The 25,652-nt window shown below is 42.0% G+C and overlaps 1 protein-coding gene across 1 annotated transcript in view; it reads left to right on the top strand.

Moving 5' to 3' along the window:
* Positions 1–21,833, top strand: part of LOC118289214 (protein phosphatase 1 regulatory subunit 29) — a 47,122-nt gene extending 25,289 nt beyond the window's left edge. The window contains exons 3-4 of the mRNA XM_035616012.2: positions 17,396–18,069; positions 18,507–21,833. Coding sequence (XP_035471905.1) covers positions 17,734–18,069; positions 18,507–21,023 — 2,853 coding nt within the window. The 5' untranslated portion in view covers positions 17,396–17,733 and the 3' untranslated portion in view covers positions 21,024–21,833. The remainder of the gene's footprint in view (positions 1–17,395; positions 18,070–18,506) is intronic.
* Positions 21,834–25,652: the final 3,819 nt, after the last annotated feature.

Below are 25,652 nucleotides of genomic sequence, written 5' to 3' on the forward strand. Positions count from 1 at the left end.
AAAGCATACACTGATAATTATTATTATTATTATCATTTCTAATATATTATAGTACTTAATGAGGCCTTCATCGTCTCACTTAATAGTAACACGGATGTTTCAGATGTGCAGGGACGACTGTGTGTCAGTCATCTGTTGCTGCCACTATTACTGTACAATAATCATCAGAAAATGCATCATTCCTTGGTGTAATGCAACAGAGTAAAACGTGCTATTTCTCTGCTCTGGTAGATTCACCGTCATTCATAAAAGCCATTTGGTCAAAATCCATTATTGGCACCGTCCTTAACTATGCTATTTATTTTAGAAATGCAAGACTTATTCTCTGTAATTTGTTTTGAGCACTTGGTGAAAACTGACCTCCACCCAAACCTCAAACATTTCATTTGAAAAAAAATCACAAAATTCAACAGCTGTGTGATATAATCAAGGTCAAACGTTGAGAATGAGCACATTTTTCATATAAACCTTTGTGCGTGTGCAACCAGGGCAGACTTGGCTCACAGAACGGTGAGAATGTGGCCGAAATCATCAACGCCGCAGTCAGTGGTGTGAGAAATGCTGTCGCCCACGGACAGAGGTAGAGAAAGAGTTAGGGCAGGAAAAGACTCAGATAGATAGATGGACAGAATCGTGCAAATCATCCCACCAAGAGTGGGTGCTAGACACACAAAATGGATCTCCTGCTGTGGCTCTCAGGATGGTGTTGGCTAGAAAGAGAGAGAGAGAAAACAGACTTTTCTTTTTTTTTATCTTTGTGCATCTCTTACTGTCACCAGCCTTTCAGAAAGGTGAGGCCAGAAGAAACGGAGAAGAGCAGGAAAAACTGACCACGGCGGCTTTTAAAATTGCAGCCCACAGGACATTTACTCTCCCCGACACTACCCCTCCCTGCTTCTCCCTCTTTCTCTCTTTCGCACCAGTCTCTCTCTCTCTCTCTCTCTGTTTCTTGTAGCACTTTTTTTCTCCTAATCACAGATTTCCCTTCTGTCCCACTTATTTTTGGGTCATTCCGTTTGCTATCTATTCCCTTTCACTGCTTCTTTTCTTCCTCTTTCCCCGACCCATGACCCACGTCCTTCCATCTGACCTCACAGGGCAGATAGAGGTCTTCAACTACCTTCCATCCCACTTTTGAATGAGTCGTGATTCACTCAACGCCCCTTCTCTCTTGGTGTACACACTTGGATACAGTGTCTAAAATGTCAAGGACGACTCATAGAAATCTGAGAGAAAAATCTGAAACTGTATTGTAATGTGTTTGTGAAGATATGACTCAAAAGGGCAAGTTTTGAGACGCAAAATGTCAAATTCCCTGCTACAAAATGTATTCACAAACAGAGAGAATGAAAAAAGTCACATAAGCTCCTTGGCTGAGGTAACAAAGGAGAAAGGAGCACTTTTCACTCAATGTCACTTTAAATTGACGGGGGATATTTCAAAAAAGTTGAGTTGAATGTATGAAAGATAGCCTGTGACCGACCTCTCCTCGATGTGACTGACCTCTCTGATGCAGTGCTCTACCTCTCTTTCAACAGTCATGTCTTTAAAATGACTTACACAATTTCTACTTCTACGTTCCTTTATATAATATCATGCCACCAGCCACCTGGACCACAAATAATACAAGAAATAAGCCAAACATATTTGCTTGAGTCCGTGCAGCTTCTCGGTTCTGGCCTCTAAAAGTTCCATCAGGGATTCGGTCCGTCTCTGCCTGTTGTCAAACTTTCATGGCTGAGCTTTATATCCCATATGAGCCCCGGGAGAGTTTTGGGGCTTTCTCCGTTCTGGCAAACTTCTGGGAAATGGAGTGTGAAGAGCAAAATACTGGAGAAATATGTGAAGAGACCAGTGAATGTAATCACAGGCTCAGGTATTTGCAGTTCTTAACTCAGCACATGGAATCAGGACAGAGGAGGGAGCGCTCTCTCGCTTGTACCTGGCTGTCAGACTCTCGCAGGTACAAATGATATGAACTGTCACAATCCTTAAGCACACAGAAAATGGAATATAGACGTCCGAGTGCCATGTGAGTACTCCGAGCTGACAAGGCTGTTAGACGTCAGGATACTTCTGAGAGAAAACCAAACCTTCATCCTCACTGCTCCCGATGCTGTATAATCGTGTATGCTTGAAATTCACAATGAGGGGCCACTGAATCAGGCTTTCCTGTGCGAATTTCAAGGAAAACACATCGTACTCCAACATGTTCTGTCTTTAAACATATAGACAGAGTACTGAAGGGACAATCGGCATGAAGGTCCCATCTCAATGAGTGTGAATCTGGATTCATACTGAGGGATGCACAGGTGCAGGTTCTCTAACTGCTGCTACAGGTTATTTTTCAAAAAGAGTGTTCACAGGACAATTGATAGGACCAAGAGCATCCATTGAGAAAACAAAAAAAAAAAATTCATCCACATAAAGTTGTTGTCTAATTAATTGAGTCCAGCAAGTTGATTACATGCTGTCTAACAAAACCTCAGACATAGAGTAAACCCTTCTATGACTCTATTAAAATTTCACAGTAAATCAGTTTGTATCAGATTATTTTATTTCCTGAAAGCTCACCGTATATCTAGAGCTTTCATGTTTCTTGTAATATGTGTAACAAGCCATTAAATTAGTTATGGATTTGCAGAATCAAAGGCCGATCAATAACAATGATATACAAATATAGATAGTAGATCGAGTGGAATGTGTTTCCACAAATTTTAAATGTGTCTTCATGCACACTCTTTTACTGCCGGAGACATCCACACACAAGAGTTTTATTCAACACACAAGTTGTGAGAAAGCATTATGATTATAATAATTGCCTTGATCTACATCTGTTTTCATAAATGTATAACTTATATATGTGACCTACAGTATGCCCAGTTCTGTCACACCAGATGTACCCACAATATGATGCATATATCAAGGGAGGGATACGATAAATGATTAACGTGTGCCTCTGCAATCATGTTTTAAAAAAAAAACTACCAACAGAATTAAATACTGTTGAGGCTCATGCAAGAAATAAGATATGGCTGGATGAAAGTTTAATGAGCCCTGTGGGGAAAGTAATATTGTGACAGCAGCAAGTAGCAACAGGATAAAATATGAAGGGTTACAAGAAAAAATAGAAGAAAAAAAAGAAAGGGACGTTCAGTGGAGTTGAACAGAGAGAGGGGAATGGCAGGTAGATGGGGGCATCTGAGAGCCCGACGCCCACCAGACCTCTTGGTGAAGGGGTGACGGTGGCAGCAGCACACGTCAGGTTTAATTGCTGTCAGTGGAGAACCAGAGGGAGAAGTCACAGTCGGCTCATAATTACTACAGAGTGAAAAAAAAACAACACTTGTCTGATAAAACTCAGTCGCTGTTGTGACTGAATGTGCAGTAGGAATTCAACCCCTTGTCAACCACGGTCAGGGAGGCAGTGGCGCTCACAGCAAAACAAATCAACATTGTTGCCGATGTGGTACAGAATTCATGTGATCGAATCCTTTTCAAACCAGAACAACAAGAAAGTTGTTTCTGTTTGTTTCAGAGTAACAGGTGGACTCCATTTGAATGAGGCCCAGGACGTGTTGAACAGTCTTGGCTCTTCACATGAGAGAAGCAAACCGAGCACTGCTTGTTGTTCCTCGGGCGGCGGCAGGTGCTACGAAGGCGCCGATGCGCGTCGAGCCTCGGATACGTCTAATCTCGGTGTGGCACCAGTCCGTGCCTGCAATCCTCCGACGGGCGCGATTGCGGCTGGTGAATCTCGACATTTGCAACAATGCTAATTGGCTGAAGTAGCAGTTAGTTAAAAAGTCCCAGTGTGAGATAATGCACTGCAGTGGAGGGGGGGGGCTGTGCCTCGGGAACATCAGGGGAAACAGCAGGGGGGGAAGAAGAGCGAGCAGGGAATCTAGGATTCGGCAGAGAAAGATGACATGGGTGACTTTCAAGAGGTCCCTGTGAAAGACTCTATACTGATATAATATTTGGATGATACTGATTATCGGTTATATGAGATGCCTCCAAAATGCTACGAGGACAAGTCCTTCAACCGGAAAGAACGGGGTATCAGTCGTATACCTATACAGATATCTATCAAACTTGAAGTTGCAGTGTCGTTTTTTGCGTTTGCCTCAGCTCGCTACAGTGAGCGCATGTAGGTCAGTGCGTTATGGCTGCGCAGTCTTTGTTTGTGTTTTCGAAGAGAGCGCCACTGTTCTCTTTGGAGTTATGGATGTAAGGGAATGGGTAAGTCTCATTTCTCTGTCAAGTTCCCCCCCCCCCCCCCCCCTCCTTCCCTTTCCAAGCATGTTTGTGCGTGTGTTGGTGGGGGCTGTGTGCCTTTGACATCAGCTGTCACCGGAGTCGGTCCAGTGGTGAGACCCAACACTCCCCCTGCAATCTGACGATCTATGTGACACTCTTGCGTTCTCATCTCTTTACAAATCTATTGCCCTCTTGGCCCTGCTGGAATCTTTATATTTCATGTCGTACATTTGTTTTCAGTGAAAATGTCCTCTGCCTCTTTTTTTCCGTCCTTTTTCTTCTTTGGTTTCTGTGATGTTTTTCTGAATGTGTTGCACCCGGTCTTCTCTACTTCCCCAACTAATTACATGTCTTTATCTAGGCTGTCTTGTGCTTCTGTATCCTTGCCCCCTCTGTCTTTATCTCCTCTACCCAAGTCTCCCCATCCTCCATTTCCTCTCCCTTCATCGCTTTCGCTCAGTGCTGTTGTTCGTACCTTGTTGCCCCCTCTTTCTCCGTGGTGCAAGACTTCTTAGGGAATAACATAATGACAGAGGCAGAGTTTAGGCGTTGCCATGAGTGAGAAGATGAGGGGCGAGGGACGAAGCTCTCTCTTATCTCTTCTTTCTGAAATCCTCTAGTCCCTCTTCTCATGCTCCTCTGTCTTTCTCCTCTTCAATCTTTTTGTTATGTAATTCCTATTTAATTTAATGTGCCTGTTTTCCTTTTTTTTCTTCCGTCATTGTCCGAGTCTCTGGCTTGACCATACAATTCTTTGTATCTTTCTAACACACTGTCATTCTCTGTCTCTCACTCTGTCTCTCTTTCAGTGTTTCACACACTTTTCCTTTTAACTGAGACTTAACAGGAAAGTCTGCTGTCCAGTCCCAAGAGTTGATAACTGCAGAACAGCCAGGCTTCTACTGAACTGTGAGCACAACGCCAGTGCACCACGAGCACATTGCGTCGAGAGCCTTTCTAACAAGAGACGGTGTTTAGCTAATGTTCAAACAATTAATGACTAAAAATCCCATTTTTTTAATGTTCTTATGAAAAATAAAAGTGGCGCAAAACAGAAGAAAGAAAATCTTTTTTACTGGTCTTTCGCCAAAACTAGATTTACAGGTGGTGCTGTATGATCTACTGCAGATCCATGATGATCAAACTGTTCAGATGAAATACAGTAAAGCTGGCGAAATCCAAGAAGGATATCTGAGTCATTTACACCATGCTGAGATATCACACAGTGATATAGTGATACTCACATTTACAGATTTGGCCTTCCATGAATATAACAAGAGGAAGCATATATTGCCTTTTCTATATTTCCATATCCGCCAGCAAGGCGGATTTGTTCCGGCCATTCTTTAAGTGAATTGATTTAAAAGAAGAGTCATTGGTACAAATGCCCTTTAATACGTTGTTGTGCACGCTTAAGTCTACAGTATCGAGAGAAAAAAAATATACATAAATATACCGTTTTCTTTAAGTGGAATCTGCACAGTGACGTGGAATTGATGGTGAACGAGGATGGAAGTCTCTTGGGCCTGTTTGCATTAAGATCATTACACAGACAGTGAGCTCATGGTCTTAACTCTGAGCAGCTCACAAGCGCAAAATAATAGGTAGCCTACCACTCATGTCATCATTTTTCGTCAGTCTATTGTTTAAACCGAGGCATCTTTATTTCTGTCTGTCTCTTTTTGTCAACCTACTTGCTTAGTCTGTCTGATGCGACGTGTTAATCAGTCGGAGGGGTCTGACTGTGACATGTAAAGAGATCATTCAGACGAGGGCCAGGAATGACTCACTACATGGTATCTTATGTCATTATGTAATTCCTTCATTACTCCTCTCCCTCTCACTTTCTCCAACCCCCCCCCCCCCCCCCCACACACACACACACACACACACCCCATCCCCTTTTCTGTATTTTCGCCCACAGCCAGGCAGTGCCCTAGTTTAACAGTTTGCTAGCATCACCCCCAAACAACACAATAACAATGTGCAGTCGAGGGAGAACGCAAATATCAAAATCCATGCAATTACGACCACACATGAGACATATGTGCCGCGTACACGCATCCATGTAAGTAGTTCAGGTGCAGATGCTCAGATGTTCATATGAACTGTGTAAGTGTATTGTGGAAGCGCATGCACAAAACAATCTTGACCCACCCAGGCATACACGCACATATGATACACTGCTTTACTTGCATTGTTGCATGACTTCCAATTTAATCTCTCTGGAGCATAGAACGTTTTTGCTTCGAGAAAAGCACACCTGCTCCCTCATACAAGGGGCAGCCTCGGAAGCAGCTTGCGACAACTCATGCTCAAACTTACTGTACATTTATGAGAATAACCCATTTTCTATACAGTAGCTTCCTCCATCACCACCTATTTGAAATTGTTTCCATTATTATAAGAGATGGCCTCATTATATTAGTTCTTGGGACTTGTTTTTTAATGAGTGAGCTAGATCCGACAAAAGGGAAACAGGGGCAAGCAGAGCATCTGAAAAGAGACCTAAAAACTTTCTAGCCAAACCAATAATCACACGATTCTGTTTGCCGTTGTTTAAAAAAAGAAAGAAGACGATACAAATACATTGAAAAATGAAGAGCAGGGCGAAGGGAGAGATAAAAACAAGAGGTAGAAAATGAGGAGGAAGCGATTCAAATGCATTAAGTGTCAGCATTTACATTCATATGTTCTTATTTCTATGTCTAACAAGTCACATGTGTTAGCATGAGTCCCTCAGTTGTCTGAAGCAGTGTTGAATTACAGCTGACCCATGTTATGATCTGTTACAGTCAGTACATGGCTCTGTCCCGCAGTCATCGCCGTCTCCATTATTATTGACGATGATTCATCGCCTGGATTCACTGTGAGCTCATAGTTAATACATTGAATTCCTATTGGGACTAATGTAGTGTATGTCTTGCAAATGTTTGCTGTATTGGTTTGGCGAGTCAAAACAGGAATAAAAGAGGAATCCAGTGAAACTGAGTCCCTTTGCTTACAGTGAGCGCTGATTCAAAATGAAACCCACCAACAATGAATTCAACAATCTTTTTGGTCATGAGTATTGTACCATCTAATATTGTAGACAGTGAGATTCAACTCCTTGTCTCTGCCTTCTTTTCATTCTTCATTCTTTATATTATTATTCCTCATAATTTGTATAGTTTTGAGGTTCTTGTATTTTTATTTTTCATATTTTGTAAGGTATGTTGTGTGGCTGATACCTTGCTGCTCTAACACGGGGATTGTGTTAAATGAATTTATCCAAAAGCATCAATTACAACTCCCATTAGCTATTTGTTCTAATGTTTTTAACGAAAATCTGCAAGATATATTCAACTGGTATTTGTGCAAATGGGAGATAGTGGTATTAACTCATTTCCATAGATGTGCGAAAACATTTGCAATTTGTTTGAAAGAATTAGAAATTCAAATCTGTTGTAAATTAGTGGCCAGTGGTTTGGAGATGCGCATGTTGTTTTGAAAATAATATCCAATATGATATGACAATTGTGTCCAAGGAATTGAGAAAACTGTAGCCCGACATGGAGACTGAGCTTTTAGTTAAAATGACTCAAAAGTCTTGTGTTTGCTCGGAGATGTGTTTCATGCTTCATCCATGGATTTCATGCCCTGCTCAATGTGTGTAGAGTACAGACTTCCACTGCATCACGCATTGGCAGGCTCTATACAAACACACACGGACCAGCCACAGCATTAAAACCATTTACCTGTTTTCATGATATGGCTGAATGAGTATATTTATGCAGGATAGCTGTTCATAACGGCAAATTAGCCATTGGGTTATAAATGATGCATCTGTTATAATTGCGTATCATTTGTAATTGACCAAATCCAATGTAAAGGAGTTAAACGGGTTTAGTGGTCCAAAAAACTGCAACTTTTTAGAAATGTCTCTAAAGGAAAGGCTGCTGGCCTCAAAATGCAACAATAACTATGAATGCTTTTTAGGAGAAGTCAGTCAAACTGCTTCTGCAAAGGATGCAAATGGTTTCACTCACTGCTCTTTAAAACTTCTCCAGTTTTATTCTTGTATATTCTGTTACTCAAGGACCACACTTAGGACCCATAACAGAGACTATTTCATTACAACCATCCAGTTTTCCACAATTACAACCCAAGGAATGTCAGAGACATTTTTTCAACCCACGGAGCTAAACAAGTCCACCCAACAATTCTACTCTGCAAGTGGTGCGAAAGGAAAGGGAAGTAATTTTCCCTTTCCTTTGAAATGGCTCCTTCTCTCTCCTTCTCTGACTTTAGCATGGTTTCCCTACAGGCTTGCCGAGGGAAATCCTCAATATTGTGGGATGCAGTTAGGCATCTAGAATATTCATGACTCACACATAAATAGTCAGCACTACACATCGCTCTCCCAAGTGAGTTTGTAGTTTTGATTTTCATTGAAATGCACACACACAAAAATGAGAGAGAAATTAAAACACAAACTCTGTTTGTATTTTCCAAAAAAAAGAGTGATTTTTGCTTCGTCTTAGGCTTGATAGTTCAAGGAGGAGGCAAAACTATCAAATATCCATCCATCCATCCACCCGTCTAGGTAGAGCTCATCAGCTCATCACAGGGAATGCAACTCTAATCAAAATCTTATATCGAAAGTTCTTGAACACATTATGCTCGGCTCTGCGTTAACACATCCCAGTGCCTCTCTGCTTCACTCGTATCGATTCTGCCATGGTGAGTGTTTGCGAATTGATTACTGAATACATCTCAGGGCTGTACGAATCATCACAAAAAGAGATATGAATTTGATTGTGATACTGCTATTTTGTGAGCACAGCAGTTCGCCGTAGCACGGAAAGCAGGTTCTGCTGATTCATCACTGCCAGGGACTATCATTCTGGTGCAGCCATTCAATTTAGGAACGCTTTAAAGGCAGTTCATTGGATCTTGAATTGTAGTTGGTTGTGGCTTGGCTGGAGAAGTTTGGATTTGGCTCAGAGGGGCTAAGATGGGCAGGTTAGTGGAGGAAGCAGAGCAGGCCGAAAGGCTGGAGCTGGCTCGGGATGAGCAGTCCGATCTGGTAACAGCTGACGAAGAAGTAGCTGGGTTCAGATGAGGACGAAAACCGGAACGAAGCTTGATCGTAGCATCTGCACCACATAGTTGACTGAAAAACCTGAATGGATGAGCCAGGGTTTTATGATGCAGTGCATTGTTGCTGTAATTAGATGATCAGCTCCAGATGCTCAGATAGCCACAAAAAACGCAAATAGATGTACCATGGACAAATGTTGAATGCACAAGGAAAGGTGAAATTACAGGGAAAAACAGCAATAAGGTGGAGGTGAAGAATAAATCCTGACAAAATCTCACCTCGTGTCTTGTTCTTATTATCCATTCCCCATTTTAATTCCTTCCACTCACTCATCTCTCCCGTTCTGCTTGTGCTCTCCATGCCTTTCTATTCCTTTCAGTCAGAAAATGTTTCTAACTTGAAATCTACTTATATATCTTTCTAGCCTCTCTATCTCAATTCCCCCCGCTTTGCCTCGTCCATGTTTATGCATCATTGGTTCCCGTGCTCCTCTGTGATCAAGGAGCGATTGTGCTTTCGCGCCTCCAGCATTGATACATCGTTGCTATGACAGCAGCACTGGTGCAAGTGGGTAGGCCAGAGGATAGCAGATGCATTGATAGTGGCAAATGTATTGTGCTTTGTTCAAGAGCGCGGCTTAACTTGTGGTCTTGAACGTCAGAAATTGTAAATGTTAAACCCACAGCTTCCCTCACAATACATGTGTGTGTGCGCGTGTGCATGCATGCGTGGAGGGAGGATGGAGTTCCTGTAACAGATTCTGAGAGTGTTTATCAGGGTTCAGCAAGTATGAATCTATGACGTTTCTGTAAATGAAAAACCTTCCTGACCTTCCAGCCACTTCTTGAGCTCAGATCTTGTGATTTTGGATACTGCAGCAAAGGCAGACAAGAGGGGTGGTGGAGGTGATATTAACATAATCCTGATTGTGTGGAAACACTGCAGCAATCACACAATGGGATTCGTATTTGTTCCTCTCGTGAAAATACCAATAATTGCAACTTCAAAAAGAAATTGGACTTTTTCACAAATTGCGACACAAATCTGGTAAGTAATACAATACTTGACAGTTTGTTTGCGGGCAACTGAATTGAGCATTGGTATCTTTAAATAATACTGCGGTATAAGGAGGAGAAAATCACACCATATGCATTTTTATGGGATAATAAATACTGATCTGCATATGCAATATTTAAATCACCCATCCTCCCCGGGAAATACATCCTTGCTGCTGGGGGCTTTACTTCTTCAGTGCACAGTCATTTCCATTACCTGCAACCAGACCTGGGATTTGAGCCCCAATCACCTTTTTTGTTTATTTCAAATCTCAGTTAGCTAAACAAGATACGTTCAGGTGTCTTATGTTCATCTATTGATTCCATATTAGGGCAACTTTATGGGAATTTTCAAACCTGACCAGCTTTATTACTTTGGCTATTTGTTGACCTCATGTCTGAACATTTCAGACTTACTGTAATGAGCCTTTCATCTTTTGGAAGCGATGGAGGATTTTTAGAACTGTGGAGGTGATACAGATTCTATCACCAGGAAAAGAGTCACTCTGGCCACCTGTTGATTTAAACACGTGAATCACATGTTTACTTCTAATTTACCTTAAATGTTAGACACTGCTGTTCTTGAGATCCAGCAACAAAAGACCTTTACGTACCGTAATCCACATCTGCTAAATAATGTGAATGTACATGTTTTTACTAAGCCTTTTTTTAAATCATTTTCGACCACAGGTCTGTGATTCCACCCTGACCTCGATGACATGATTGCCAAGGGCTGTGATCCCTGACATTTCCTTGCTCTTTGTCGTTCACATCATCCAATTATGTGTTTTCGCTCTCCGCCTATTCCCCGAATCCTGTCCTAGGTTGTAGCAAAAACAATCTGCTTGTTTGCCGTCGCCGCTCTCTAGTTTTTGTTAAATGAGTGGCACCCTCGAAACTCTTCGACGGCCCGATCATCTTTCAGGTTTAATGCATCACCACTGGCCTCGTGCCTAACCTTTTGGGGTGGAAAAGAAATAATGTTAGTAGTGGTGATTTAGTGGTCAGTTGCGGGGGGGCTAAGGTGCTCTGCTCCATTTAGCCCCAGACCTTCAGGCTCTTCTCTGTCATGCTCCATTGCGTCACTTCTACTTCCTGCGAGGCACCAAGGGAATGGATATGATGTCATGCATGAGCAGCCAAGGATGACAGTGGTCTGATCGTCAGTAGGTGGCAAACAGATGTAGAAACACACACAGGAGGTCAGAAAGTACAGAGGGGGAAACAGTGAGACTGGCCTGAAAAAAAAATGGAGAGAAAAGTTGAAAAAGATCTTCTCAAGGCAAAACATGAATTATAGATCTAACCTGAGAAATCAAACCTCTCATTCCTTTCTGCCCAAAAGTCTCTCTGCTCGCACTGCTGCCTCGCTCCCCAAAGTTGGGCAGCCTGGATCATTATCCCAAAAATGCGGTCCATCCGGGGTGATTTGTGTTTGAGCCTGTGCAACTTCGTCTCTCTTCTTTGCGTTCCTTCAACAAGACGATTGTGGAGGAAATGAAGATCAAATGCAGCGCCTCAGCAGATCTGTCTCGGCTGTCTTTTGTTCTCTCTTTCTGCCTTCCTCCTTCTCATCTTCTCCATCTATTTATATCTTCCTGTATGTTTCTAACCTTTATGAGCAACAAACTCCAGGAATACATTTGAGATTGCCTTAGCTTTAATTAACGCGGCTTTAAATGCATAGATAAAGATTGTACTGCATGCAGTATATAAATACTTCCTATTAAGGTGCACACCTTCTAAAGCAAATACACATCTTTAAAACACTAGCAAGTGTGAACCAGCAACATTTTGTTCAGCCGTGCTTCACAATGTAGCACAGCTGCTTTCAGCAGCCGCCCCTTATCATCTGTTCCACTCACACATACACAGGGTGAAGCTCGCCGAGCAGCATCGTCCGTCTGTAGTTGTGTTTGTCTCATCGCCAAGCCCTGTGTGAAGTGGAGAGGAAACGGCGCTCTGCGCAGGGGGCCAAGCTTCTCTGCACTACACTGACTGTACTCCAGGGAGCTGGCCTGGCCGAGAGGGGAGTAAAGCAACAGCGCAGGCTGAAGGAGAGAGCGTGATACAGGAAGCAGTGAAAAGGAGGCAAACTGAAGCAAAATTAGGAGACAGGAACACGTACAACGGCTGATACAGGGAGTGGAGTAGTTGGGGGGGGGATGGTACAGAGATCAAGAACGACCTTGAGGGAGGAAGACAGAGAAAAAAAAAAGCTGGAAGAAGGAGTTATGTCTGTGAGGGTTGTTTGTGATGAACACTTTCTCAGTCAAATCCCACGGAGGCAATCTGTTTTTTTTACTTGAAAATCTCTTTTCAGAAAAGGCGCTGATGCTGTCACTGTAGCTCCTTCATCACTCTGCTGACCAAGTCAGTGGGAGGGGAAAGCTCGTGGCTGTCTATCCCGGGCTGTGTTTGCCAGACAGAAACTATAACAACCAAGACGGGGAAGCCCGTTTGTGGAAGCAGCTCGCCAGCACACTGAATCACTGTACGCATTGTACAAGCATCTTGTTTAGCTGTGTCGTCAAGAGTGCAACCATTTGCTCCATCTTTCCCGAGCGGCGACAGGCTCGTACAGGGCCACACATCACCAGTTGTTGCTCATAGTGAGAAAAAAACAACCCAATGCTAAACAAAGAGTTATGACAAGAAAAAGGACAATGCAAGTCTACCACACAATGGGGTAGTGATACATTGTCGAGATATCGTTGTCATAGAAACAAAACCCCTTCGCAGTACTTTTGGTAAAGCGCCGAGAGAAAGCGCTGGCTCCCCACTGCTCTGCCAGCGCTTGTTTTGCCAGACAAAAACACCATATGGATACACACACTTTCAATACAAATGCTTTTCTTTTCATTTAAATGACCCGTTCCACCCATTATGTTGTAAATGTGCCACCAAATACCATTCGGTCTGGTCTTATAGGATTATGAAGCTATTTTTATTTTTGAGGCTGAGCAACGTGTGTGATCTAATCACATAGTGACTTGATAATTTTGTTATCAATGTTAGCAACAGGAATTCATGATGCATTCGGCAGTAAAGCATGCCTATAGATAAATCATCATAAGTCATAACATTACTTAAGTGCATGAATCCTTGTTACCAAATTATGTAATTCTAGGCACCTTGTCTAGGAGTGTGGGACAGTTATGGATGTTTGGCTTCTTGCGCTTTTGAGATCCACCTTTACATGTCTGTTTGTGTATGAGTCTGTTTGTGTATGAGTCTGTTTGTGTATGAGTCTGTTTGTGTATGAGTTTGTTTGTGTATGTGTGTGTAGATTTTCGACTGAGAGCTACATTGTGCTGTATCCGTTTCGCTCATCACCAGACCATGCCACTTTGGTTTATCAGTTAACAAAGTGATCTAAGTCTACCCCAAATTCACTGCAGTGAATAATAATAGAATTCGCTCCAGGTCATGACGTCAGCCTGGGGATACTCAGAGGGGTTATTGGTTCATATCGCTTTTCAACTCAAACTGAATGAAGAAAGGAGGAAGCAATGAGTTACATTTCTCGTCATAATGAGAACATATTTGCTTCAATAACTGCCCAGCCATAGACTTTAATCATCATTTCATCATTTGTATTACCTGGGGTTGCAAAACATCACTTGGATTGCTCAGTACAGCCACTTTAAATTAACCTTTTTTGTTTTCATCAGTGGTGTCAAAAGAGAGTATTGAGTGGAAAATAAGATGGAGACCTTCAGACTTTTCAGCATCTGCCAAAATAATCATATGCATAATATTTTATTGTGATTTATTTGTCCGATGAGAATGTCTAACCTCATTTTTTGGATCTATTTTTGTCTTGTTATTTTTAAATAAAACACCAGAAAGAGCAAAACACGGAGGGGTTGAGGCTCCTAGTGCCTGGAGAAATGTCATTGTGCCGAGTATGAACACTCACAGATAAAAGATGAATTCACATTCTCAAAAACATATAAATGACATTATCAGTTTGAAAAGCCTGTATAAAATGTGTTATTATGTGATGTTACTCAAACATGTTCTCTCAGCATTGAGTCTGCCATGATCATCTTAACACTTCTCAAAGCCAAAATACATGACACTTCCACTACATAACAGTTACAGCCCTCTTCATGAAGAACAGTATTATTACTAATATTTAAAATTTGAATTCTGTTGAATATTATTACTTCATTAATAAATACATCACCACAGACTTTTTTCAGATCCTGCTGATCTCAGAATCCCTCAGGCCAGTTAATTTGGTAGTGACATACAATTCACAGGTGACACAATCCACAATGACAGCATCATATGCAGCTGACAGCACGAGGGATCGCACTAAATAAATTTACATTTGGGCCGACGGTGGCCCAAATACAAGCCGTGTTGGTAATAGAAGAGATATGGACCCTTTCCAATTCCAACACCTGTCACAGTCAATGCTCATTGGATGCTAATAGAATTTCAGGGAGGAGAGTTTCATCATTGTGGCTAATGAAGCGGAAGAGACATACTGATTTGATGTGAATGCCAACAACATTCCATTTTCTTATCATTAGCCTTAATTGGCACTGTCGATCACAAGTGTGTTTCCACGGCAACAGTGGGGATCAATATGAGCCTGTTTATTGAGTAACCTAGATCTGTATTACATGAGGGGTCTGATGAAGTGTGATAGAACTGCCGTGTGTGTGTGTGTGTGTGTGTGTGTGAGCACTTCACACATCAAAATCATGTCCTTGGCACTGTGTATTTCTTCAAAAACCTTCAAAAGATAGAACAAAAACTTTCTTGAATATGTTTGTGAAACTCGGTATACTAAATTTATCGTACGATAACATTAACTGACAGCTTCTGCGCTGTCACACACACACACACACACACACACACACACACACACACACACACGGCAGTTCTATCACACAGGTTCAAATAAATTCTTAAAGTGGTGTTTTAAAAAAAAAATTGTTTACAAACCCTACTCACAAGTCAGTGGTCAATTAATGATGATCAATTAGCAAGTCACTCTGTAACTCCACTTCGTTGTGATGCATAATAATGAAGTCATACGATGAGGCTTTTGGAAGAGGAGGTTTTGTGTAATCATATGTATTTCCACAGATGGTGTAAGTAGGACAGGCAGACACCTGCAGCTTCCCTTGTACCACCTGTTCCCATGTTAATTTCCTAGATCTGACCTGTTTTATGCTGCTGCGACCTACTGAGGTTAGATGACTGTCGTTGCTGCACAAGTGCAAAATACTGCAAAATGTATCAAAGAAACATGCAACAAGACAAATATTTGTCGCTGCACAGCAGCAGTCTGCTGTAGTGCATGAAGAAGTTTTATAATACTTTCCACATGTTCATACTTACAAGTGGATCAGTGTTATGAGTCATGCTCTTTCCCTTTTGAGACAGGTGCTCTGCATGTCCCATATTCCTAATTATGTAATCATATCCCTTAACACGCACACATGCAGACCCACTGTGCCTCCTGCCCCCCACATCTAAACCCTCTGGGTTTCACTATGTGGAGCACCAAATGAGATCATGTCTCATGTGGAGGGGATAAACCTCAGACGCGTGCGAGAGAGGCAAAACAATGAATTACAAGAAGGGAGTGTCAGCCACGATCGGGATGTTTGCTGTTCTGTAGACCACCACAAAGTTGACTAATTGGTCCTTTTATTGCAGTCAGAGACAATGTTGGGTTTAAGTCGACTCAAACAGATCACTAAGCACTCTTGAGGATCACTTGATCAATTGAAATTGAAAGCATTTAAAGCATATACATGCGGCTCTTTCTTTATATCCATCCTCATATCTGTCAAAGGCTAGCACAAGAAACCACATGGGCACCCATATTTCTTGTATCTTCTTTTGCCCTGTTATGCCAAACAAGAGGAGGCACGTGATGCAGGGAGTTCCTATGGTCATTTGATCTCCATTTCACATATAGTTTAGGTTTCAGAGGTTTCTACAGTAATAAATAGATTGGATTGGATGGACCTGATTCTCTGCTGGCAGCTCTGGGGAGCTTGGACCGGAATAGACTGGAATGAGTTCAATTCTCTGCTCTCTGAATTTGGAGCACAAGGAGGAAAGGGAGATATTTTTTTTGTTGGTTTAATGGAATGATGGTGGAAATCACGATTATGTAAAATAGAGATGTGGGATGAAAGTTGTAGATAGACAAAGTATTGCATAAAATCATAGACAGCATACCATTAGCAGTAGCTTTGACTTGTCTGCCCTTACAAGTACCTGCATGTGTGTTTCATGTCTGCAAATGTATCCGTTTGTCTGAGGGCATGTGTCCATTTTAGTGTCCATGTTTATTTAATGTAATGTGTGTAATTGTAAGTATGCTTCCCGCAGCTGCTGAGCTGGCAAGAAGACAATGCCTGTCATGATGCAACAGACAGGCAGTTAATCCTCTCCTTATGTAAACACTTGACTGCTACTCAAACAACATGCAGATGGTTTGGAGAGCTTAAGGTTTAGCAGTAAAGTGTCATAACAAGGAATGTCTGTGGAGACAATGTGCTGCCAGCATTTGGGTGATTATTGCTGCCCATTGTGGTATAAAAAACCCAAAACATCCCTTTGAGGACTGGTGAGAGATTGGCACATCAAGCTTGATGAACTCTGTTCCTTACGGGGTCCAAGAGGAAAATGACAGAGTACAGATTCAGTATGCTAAAACGGAACTGGTTGGGGTGATGCAACATGCATCGCCCCAACACGATGAGAACACCACCTGAAGAAAAAGACGTGCAACAAAAATTGAGATTGATTATGGGGGGCCTGCAGGGTCAGTGAAACAAATAATTCCAAGACAAATGAATTACAATTAATTTAAATGTGATGGTTCAAGATTCTGTATTGCCATCCTTCAGTCCATCTATACAAAGAGTACAGTCAATATAGGCAGAGTGAAGGCAATATAATATTAATAATTCACACTGTACAGTTTTTTTTCATGGCTGGTTTCTTATTTCCTCCACAGATTCTCCTTGATTCCAAGGGTCCATCCATTTTGAGTCACTCACAGCTGAGGTCTACAGAGAGAGTATGAGGACAAGCTGTGTTACTCCACATCACAGCCCAACAAGATATGACATAACATGGGTCCCCTGCTGATCACCATGACGACCATAAAGCTGTGTCTGTTACTGTGAGGCCTTCATCCCTTTTCAGCATCCAACCCTCTTTGGAAATCCTTCCTAGCAACCACTGTTGCTTCCCTTTCTCCTGAAAAACACAACATCCTTACCTACCTGTCCCTGGTTTCTCTCCATAATAATTACAGACTCTTCATCTTTTTCATTTATTTTCTTTGGCATCATGCAAGGTGCGTCTACCACCTCCGTTCTCCTTATTCTTCCCTCCCTCCTTTTCTTCTCCCACTTTCCCAACGTGGTGAGTGGGGACTGCTGGCTCATTGAGGGGGACAAAGGCTATGTGTGGCTGGCCATCTGCAGTCAGAACCAGCCGCCGTACGAGACTATCCCCCAGCACATCAACAACACAGTCCATGACTTGAGATTGAATGAGAACAAGCTGAAAGCTGTGCTCTTCAGCTCCATGTACCGATTCACCAACCTTACCGACCTCAACCTCACCAAAAATGAAATCAGTTACATTGAGGATGGAGCCTTTGCAGGACAAGCCAACCTACAGGTGATATGCAAATGGATGAAAAAAAGTTTTGATTTTAAGAATGTTACTCAACGTGTTAGACCTAAGTTTGGGACTAGCTTTTTCACTTTGGCTACCACATGAATATGATTTTGGTTTATTTTGGAAAAGGGCATTTATTTATTCATTCCATAAATTTTTATTGGCAAGTGGTGTGGTAAAATACACTCCTAAATATGTATATTTCTTTCCACTAGTCTGAGAGAAAAAAAAAAGCAACATAACCCCAAATGTTAAAATTGTCCACTGCATGAAAACAATGTTTCTGTTTGCTGTGTCTCGCTTTAATCTTTAAACCTACATGACTGTGTATGTATTTGGTACGATAATATTTTACTCAACTCTCTCTTGACTGAAATCATAACTGCAATGACACAATCAACCATGCCCTAAAGCTTCTTCTTTTGTGTTTTCTTCAGGTTTTACAGCTAGGCTACAATAAATTGACAAACTTAACTGAGGGTATGATGAGAGGGCTCGGCCGCATGCAATGCCTCTTCCTCCAGCACAACCTCATTGAGGTAATTGCTAGCAATGCATTCTGGGAGTGCCCCAGCCTCAGTAGCATTGATCTGTCATCCAACAAACTTGCCCGCATTGATCCATCCACATTCACCGTCCTAATGCGTCTAATGGTATGTGAACTGGCAGCAAATCCTTTCCACTGTGGATGCGACCTTTATAGCTTCCTTACTTGGTTGGAATCCTTCAACAATGTCACTCACACGTATGACCGCCTCCAGTGTGAGACACCACAAAAGATGTTTGGCTACCCCTTACTGAGTCCTATTGCTGCTGGCCATGCTGGTCGCAATGCCAAAAACATTTTGTACCATCACTGCCGAGATGGAGTTATGATTCCAGGAATGACCTCTCTCCCACCAGATCTTGATGGTCCTTCTGGGATCGGACCAGAGATGTTTGGTGGTGCAGGGCCATACCACCAGCCCACAACCTCTTCATCATCTACTGAACTCGTTGTTCCTAGCATCAAGCTCCATCATGTCTCTTTGTCATCAGCCTCTCTCTTTGTGCAGATTCCAAGGCCCTTCAGCAAAATGTATATTCTAACACAATACAACCAAACATTTGTGTCTGATGTCATGACTTTGAAGAACAAGAAGGAGATGATTACCCTCAACAAGCTCAAGCCACACAACAATTACACCTTCTGTGTAGGATCCATCCGCAGCTCTCAACGTTACAACCACACTTGCCTCCAGTTTGCCACTCGGGCTCAAAATCAGGATGACATGCTCCCCACACCTTCCACCACTAGCCACTACATAATGACCATTGTGGGCTGCCTTTTTGGCATGCTCATTGTTTTAGGTCTTGTCTACTATTGTCTGCGTAAGAAACGGATGCATGATGAGAAGAAAAAATCGATCTGTGTCAAGAAAACTATTCTGGAGATGCGCTATGGACCAGAGGTGGCGGCAGCAGTGGCAAATGATCCATCTGCAGTCCATAGACTTCAGGAGCAGTCCAGAGAACATCACCAGTATCAGCACCACCATGGAGGCAAACTTCCCCTCTCCACATCCTCTAGCTCAGGAATGCTCCACTCAGCCAATACCAGTTCTTCCAGACTCTCATGTATCCCACAAGTGGAAAAAATGGCCACTGCCTTTTCAGAGGCCATGGCTACAACTAAAGGAAACTATATGGATGTCAGAACTGGAGGGGCAGTGGACGGTGGACATGGTGGGATGAGGGGGGAGGACTTGAGGGACGATGATGTAACTGATGTTGGGGAGGACTCGGATGATGATGGACATGGCTCTGCATCAGAGATTTCCACCATTGCCATGGAGGTAGACAAGGTTAACCAGATCATTAACAACTGCATTGATGCATTGAAATTAGACGCAGCGGCAGTTGCTGCTTCTGGGGTCTCTTCTAACCCTACAGCCTCCTCCAATCCCACCTCACCTCCCCCCACCAGTGCATCATCCCTAACTCGTGGCTTAATCCCACTCTCCCAAGGGTTATCAGAGACTTGCCAGGTCATGGCTCCGATCAAAATACCCCCTCCACCTCCACTCCCTGCCTTGAATGCCCCTCTCTCTGAGCGCCCAGGGATCAGTGGCGGGGGCTTTGTTGTATCTCCTCCCTACAGGCCCCCTCCTCCAGCCACTGCTGTACGTCCCATTCAGCGGCAAATGAGTGCAGATGCAGCTGTGGTAATTGTAAATTCTGTCAAGAAACAATGCAGCACCACCTCTTGTGGATCCATGGGTCGGGACAGGGAACGTGGAGGAGCTCGGTTGTATAGCCTGGATGTTCCTGAACCACGGAGTCCAGATGCCTGTAATCAACAACAGCAGCAGTACCCAGACAGGGCTAGTCCCTTGGGCTGTGGGGAGCCCCTAGAGAGGTTGCCTTTAGTGGGGAGTGGGGGCTGTGGCGGAGGGGGTGGTGGTAGTTGCGACACTGGTGGTGTTGGTGCCCAACATCAAGAAAGTCAGAAGACACACCATTACCATCAACAGCAACACATACAACAGCAGCAGCAGCAGCAGCAGCAGCAACAGAAGCAGCTGGAGGTGCAGCAAGACTACCACTGCTCGGAGCACCGCCACTCTGTCCCAGCTCTCTACTATGAAGGCTCCCACCAGGGCTCCCCAGCCCAGCGGGTTTCATTCCTAAAGCCCCTAACGCGTTCACGGAGGGATGCAGCATCTTACTCACAGCTTTCACCGGCCCGCCACCAGTCCAGTTACTCTGGCTACTCCTCCAGCCCAGAGTACTCCTCAGAGAGCTCACTGCGGATCTGGGAGCGCTTTCGTCCCTACCGAAAAGGCCAGCGTGATGAGGCCTGTTATGTGACGGCTGGAAATGCCCTTCGAAAAAAGGTGCAGTTCGCCAAAGGCGAGGATCTGCATGACATCCTTGATTATTGGAAGGGTGTGTCAGCACAGCAGAAGCTGTAACTGTGGGACCAAAGTCAAGCATTGTGGGGAAAAGGAATTTGGATACTTATTTTCCTGACAGGCCAGTGGGCCAGAGAAACCATTTGCAGTAATGGGGAGAAAAATGTATGACAAAATTTTGCCTCTGGTTTTTTTTGGCATGCTAGGTGTGTAGAATATTGTGCTAAGAGCAAGGACTGTGAAACTGTGCCTGGGAAACGTGAGTAATTTTGGTTTTATTTTACACTTCACTGTAGCTCTATTTCTGTATAATTTTCATTTAGTTTTTGTGAGTTTTATTCACAGCACAGGGAGCAAATGCAAACTGTGTGATGTAGTACCGTTTGAGTGATCACATTTTGTGAACAATGAACCATCTTAGCAGTGCCATGTTTTCATCTATGGGTAGTCACTGAAGGTAAACATTGATACCCTACACTTTAAGGTTGTGGGATCCAAGATTTTGTTTCTCATTCTGCAGTGTTTACTTTGATATGTTGGACTTCTACATGAAGGTAGACTATGAAAGAGTGGGAATTGTGCTCTGTTAGAAATGACAAAACGCTGAACAGTCAACAGATTTGTCAAATGCTGGCCCTATCTCTTACCATGAGATCTGTCATGCAGCTGATATATTTGCATTTCAGTATCATCTGTGATACAATAAGAGAAATTAGGAAGAAATGAACAACTAAACCATGAAAAGACTCAAAAATCTTGCAACATAATGAAATCATGATAAAGTGGAACCTAAAAAGTGTGCACTGATTGCACCCTGAGGTGTAAAGCACATATACCCAACATACAATCTCGCATAATTCATTGAGTGATGTAATGGATGTGGTTCCACAGATATCCCAAATAGCACTTGCAAAAAAAAAAAATTTAATTTGAAGGAGTGCAGAGGCGTATTTTTAAATGCTGATATAATATAAAGAACAGAAAAAAAATGAAAGCAATCTTAAAAGCAATGATATAAATGATTCCCTCCAACCACTGTGAATGTAATTCGATTACAAGCAGGTTATGGAAAAATCTCATTGCATCATTCAGTTTGAGCACCACAGTGCATTCCAAATACCATCGAACTGAATGAGGCACAGAGGGAAAGGACACGTCTAATTACTGCCAACATGTCTGTTCAGTTCTGGATATTAATATCCTTGTTGTCTATTGATTACTCAATTAGCCAACTTGTGACAGGCATGTTTGCTTGCACTATACGCCTCATGATTGTGTGTGGCTGTGTAAGTGGGGTGTTGGCATGCCTTGTCAAATTATATTGTGTATGCCCGAATTGACTTAAATCGATAGTTGTAAATATCTTGCCCAGTGGTGGGTTGTCTGAGTCTAAACAATATTAGATTTTTAATGGCATGGACAAATGTACAAATACCAACAATGTTCAATGTATTTTCCCAGACGTACATCACATGAGCATGGCGCTCAGATACGTAGCATAGTGCCTCCTGCCAACACAGGCATGATCGGATCCCCAGTCATGTAAAATATTATCCATCCATTGGCCTTTTCTATTCAAATTATCTTCTTGTGATTAATCAAAATGATAGTGTCATTGCCTGGCATTACGACAAATGGGATCCCGCTCACCCAGGTTGCTGTGTAACTGTTACATTTATGCATCATCAGCTTACATACACAATCTGAGACATTCTACCCTAAAAAATGTGAAAACTTAAACCTTGCTTCACACTTTAGTTCACTGCTACATTTAAGATACAAGACATAGTGATGACTAGTTAAATTTCAGGAACATGTTTATTTCAAATCTTCTCTTTTTTTTGACCCTCACTTGTTGATTGTGAAGACGTTCATTTGGCTCACCGTCACTGCTCCCATGGGTCTAGTTGGATATAGGTTTGGCATGAGCAGTGTGATGAACATAAATACCTGTTATTAAATGAAAAATGTTAGAAATTGCCTTTCATTTAGGGCGGGACTTGTACAACACATATCACATTTCTCTCTTTTATTGAGTGGTTGACTTTAAGAAGTGTTTGACTCCTCTCAATAAATGTGGGTTGAACAGGGATGAGTATGCAAATGTGTTGGCATGTACTGTATCTTCACATTGATGGGTGTTTTTCTTCCGCCCTGTTCATTTGCCCTGCCCCCTTTCTCCCTGTGTTATTATGACGTGTACATACAGTCAAGTTCAGGAGGTCAAATCCCTTGTGTCAGCGTTGATCTGTGAGTTATTACAATTAATTGCACTGCATACGATTAAGGGCCTCGTTGTCATATTAGTCACCTCATCCGCCTTCGATATGATAAAGCAGCATATGATGAACTCCCCAAATCCTCAACTGCCATAAAACGTTTACAGAAATGGACTCTGAGGATAAGAAAAACAGCAAATTCAGAAATGTTCAGTGTTATCAGCATTGCTTGACATTTCAGTTGTCTAAATATAATGTGACAAAAAACATGTTTATTACTTTTTCATGGATGACTGTTAATTCCATACATTTTCAATTTCTTTCAGATTTTCAGGGGACAAACATATGTTCAAGTGCTCTTCGGCTCAAATTTCTTCTTTTTTTGACGACCCTTTCCGATGATATAGCATTACACAAATTTCAAACATAAGTAAAGTTTTAAACCAGTAAAAATGGAAAAGAAAAGCCTGAGAATGTTTTTTCCAGCGCTGCATTCGCAAATAAACCTCCACTCTGCATGACAGCGAGCTCCCCTAAAGTGAAAATTTATGGTTTGGATAGTTTTTTTTATTTTTAATTGTATTAATTTCTTTTTTTCTGTTGGGGTTATTGGACCATTGTAGATGCAGCTTTTATCTACAATTGCCAATAGACAGGACTGATGCTTTCAATAAACAGACTGCACTGGTGGGTAATAGTCAGTTCAAATAATTGGCTAGCTGAATAATTAAAAACTTAAGCAGTACCACATATATACTCTTTTTTTTCTGTCCCACAATGCCAACATCGAACAAAAAAAAACCCTTCTTATATTTCTGTCGATCCCCTTGAAGGAGGCTCACATGGAGATCGATCATCCTTTTTTGTGGCACTGACATTGTTGTTTGTCTCAGAGCCAGTGGAGAGCCAGACATAGAAAGTTATCTAATGTGCTATTTCTCTTTAATCCCTTTGTCAAAATCGCAGACGCTTGCAGTTTCCAAACTGTTAATCCTTTGACATCTTATATTTAAAGCCTTGTCCAAATAGACTTTATATTCAGTATATATATATACACACACACACACACACACACATATATCCGTGTGTGTATGTGTTCCTATTAAGAGTAAAGGGGCCTGGTCGATCAAGAAAAAAGAGAGGGATATAAGAAGGATGAGGGTTTTGTAAAGAATTCAATATTGCATAATTATTAAAGAAATTAGTAAGACACAGCTAAACAGACCCATTTTGAATAACTCATGTTTACATCTTCACACAAAGTTATTCGTTTCTTCTGTTGATTATGTGGTACATTATAGAAATCTTTAATCTTCTTCTTCCCTCCCTCTACTCCCCTCCCCAACAAACATACATACACACAACGGCAGTATTGTGAGTCCGTCACAAAGCGAGTCAGGGTGAGTCACACTGACTAAACTAAAATGAGTCTTTTCCTGAAAGGCAGGTAATGGGCAAAGTCTTCAAAGAGGAGAGAGAGCAGCGAGGGAGGGTTGTAGGCTGCATGAATGCAGGCATGCAGCTGGGATATAAGATACGGTTGCATGGCTGTGCTAAAAATTGACCATGCATGAATCAGTGCACCGCTTCAAGGGAACCGCAACACATTTGGGAACTGTTCTTACAAAATATTTAGAGATTTCTGCATTCTTCACAACTGAAAGCATGGAGCCCTCCTTTAAAGCCGTCAGGAGGACAGCTTCATTTCTGCCTAATTTCGAGACGGTTGACAGGCAGGTATTAGCACTGTTTCAAATCCTTTAATTTGGTATCTTTTGACCTTTTGTCTAATAGTCTATTAAATCCATTAGCTTACTGTGTGGGAGTTCAGCCTCTGTGGATATTGTGCCAAATTTGATAAATGAGAAAGTATAATGTCTCCTCGTGATAGCAACAGCAGAGCCTGATGTGATGAAAATTAAATGCATGCCATTTTCTTTTCTTTTTCACTTATACCAATACTAATGTGAATTTGTATTTGTCTCCATAATGATGAACATGACTTTTAAGTTGAGACAAATGAAATATCATTCCGGTGTGACTGATTTCTTGGTCACTCTTCATACATTATGGGGCAGCTTTGACGGACCAATCACTGCCAACGATTCCTTTCCAACTGCCAACTGCTCTGCAGAAGAATAAAAAAAAAAAAATCAAGTAAAAATGAACATCCTTTTTTCCCGTTTTTTTCATGTTTTTTATGTTGGTTATTGACGACTAAAACTCCTTATTAGAATGTAACAGACAACACATGTCAAATATGTTTTTACATATCTTTGGACAACAATTCAAAATAAATAAATATACTAGCATTGAGCTAAGCCAGTAAAATCTTCTTAGCTCAAAACTATGCATGTAGTCTGCACAGGGTTTTAGATTTCTTTGTCAGTTATATTGAGCTGGAGAACAATTGAACCTTTGATACTTCTGGATAATAGGATTTCTGAGCACAAGAGCAATTGAATATCTG

This window comes from Scophthalmus maximus, chromosome 17 (genome assembly GCF_022379125.1).
Source record: "Scophthalmus maximus strain ysfricsl-2021 chromosome 17, ASM2237912v1, whole genome shotgun sequence".
NCBI classification, from domain to species: Eukaryota; Metazoa; Chordata; class Actinopteri; order Pleuronectiformes; family Scophthalmidae; genus Scophthalmus; species Scophthalmus maximus.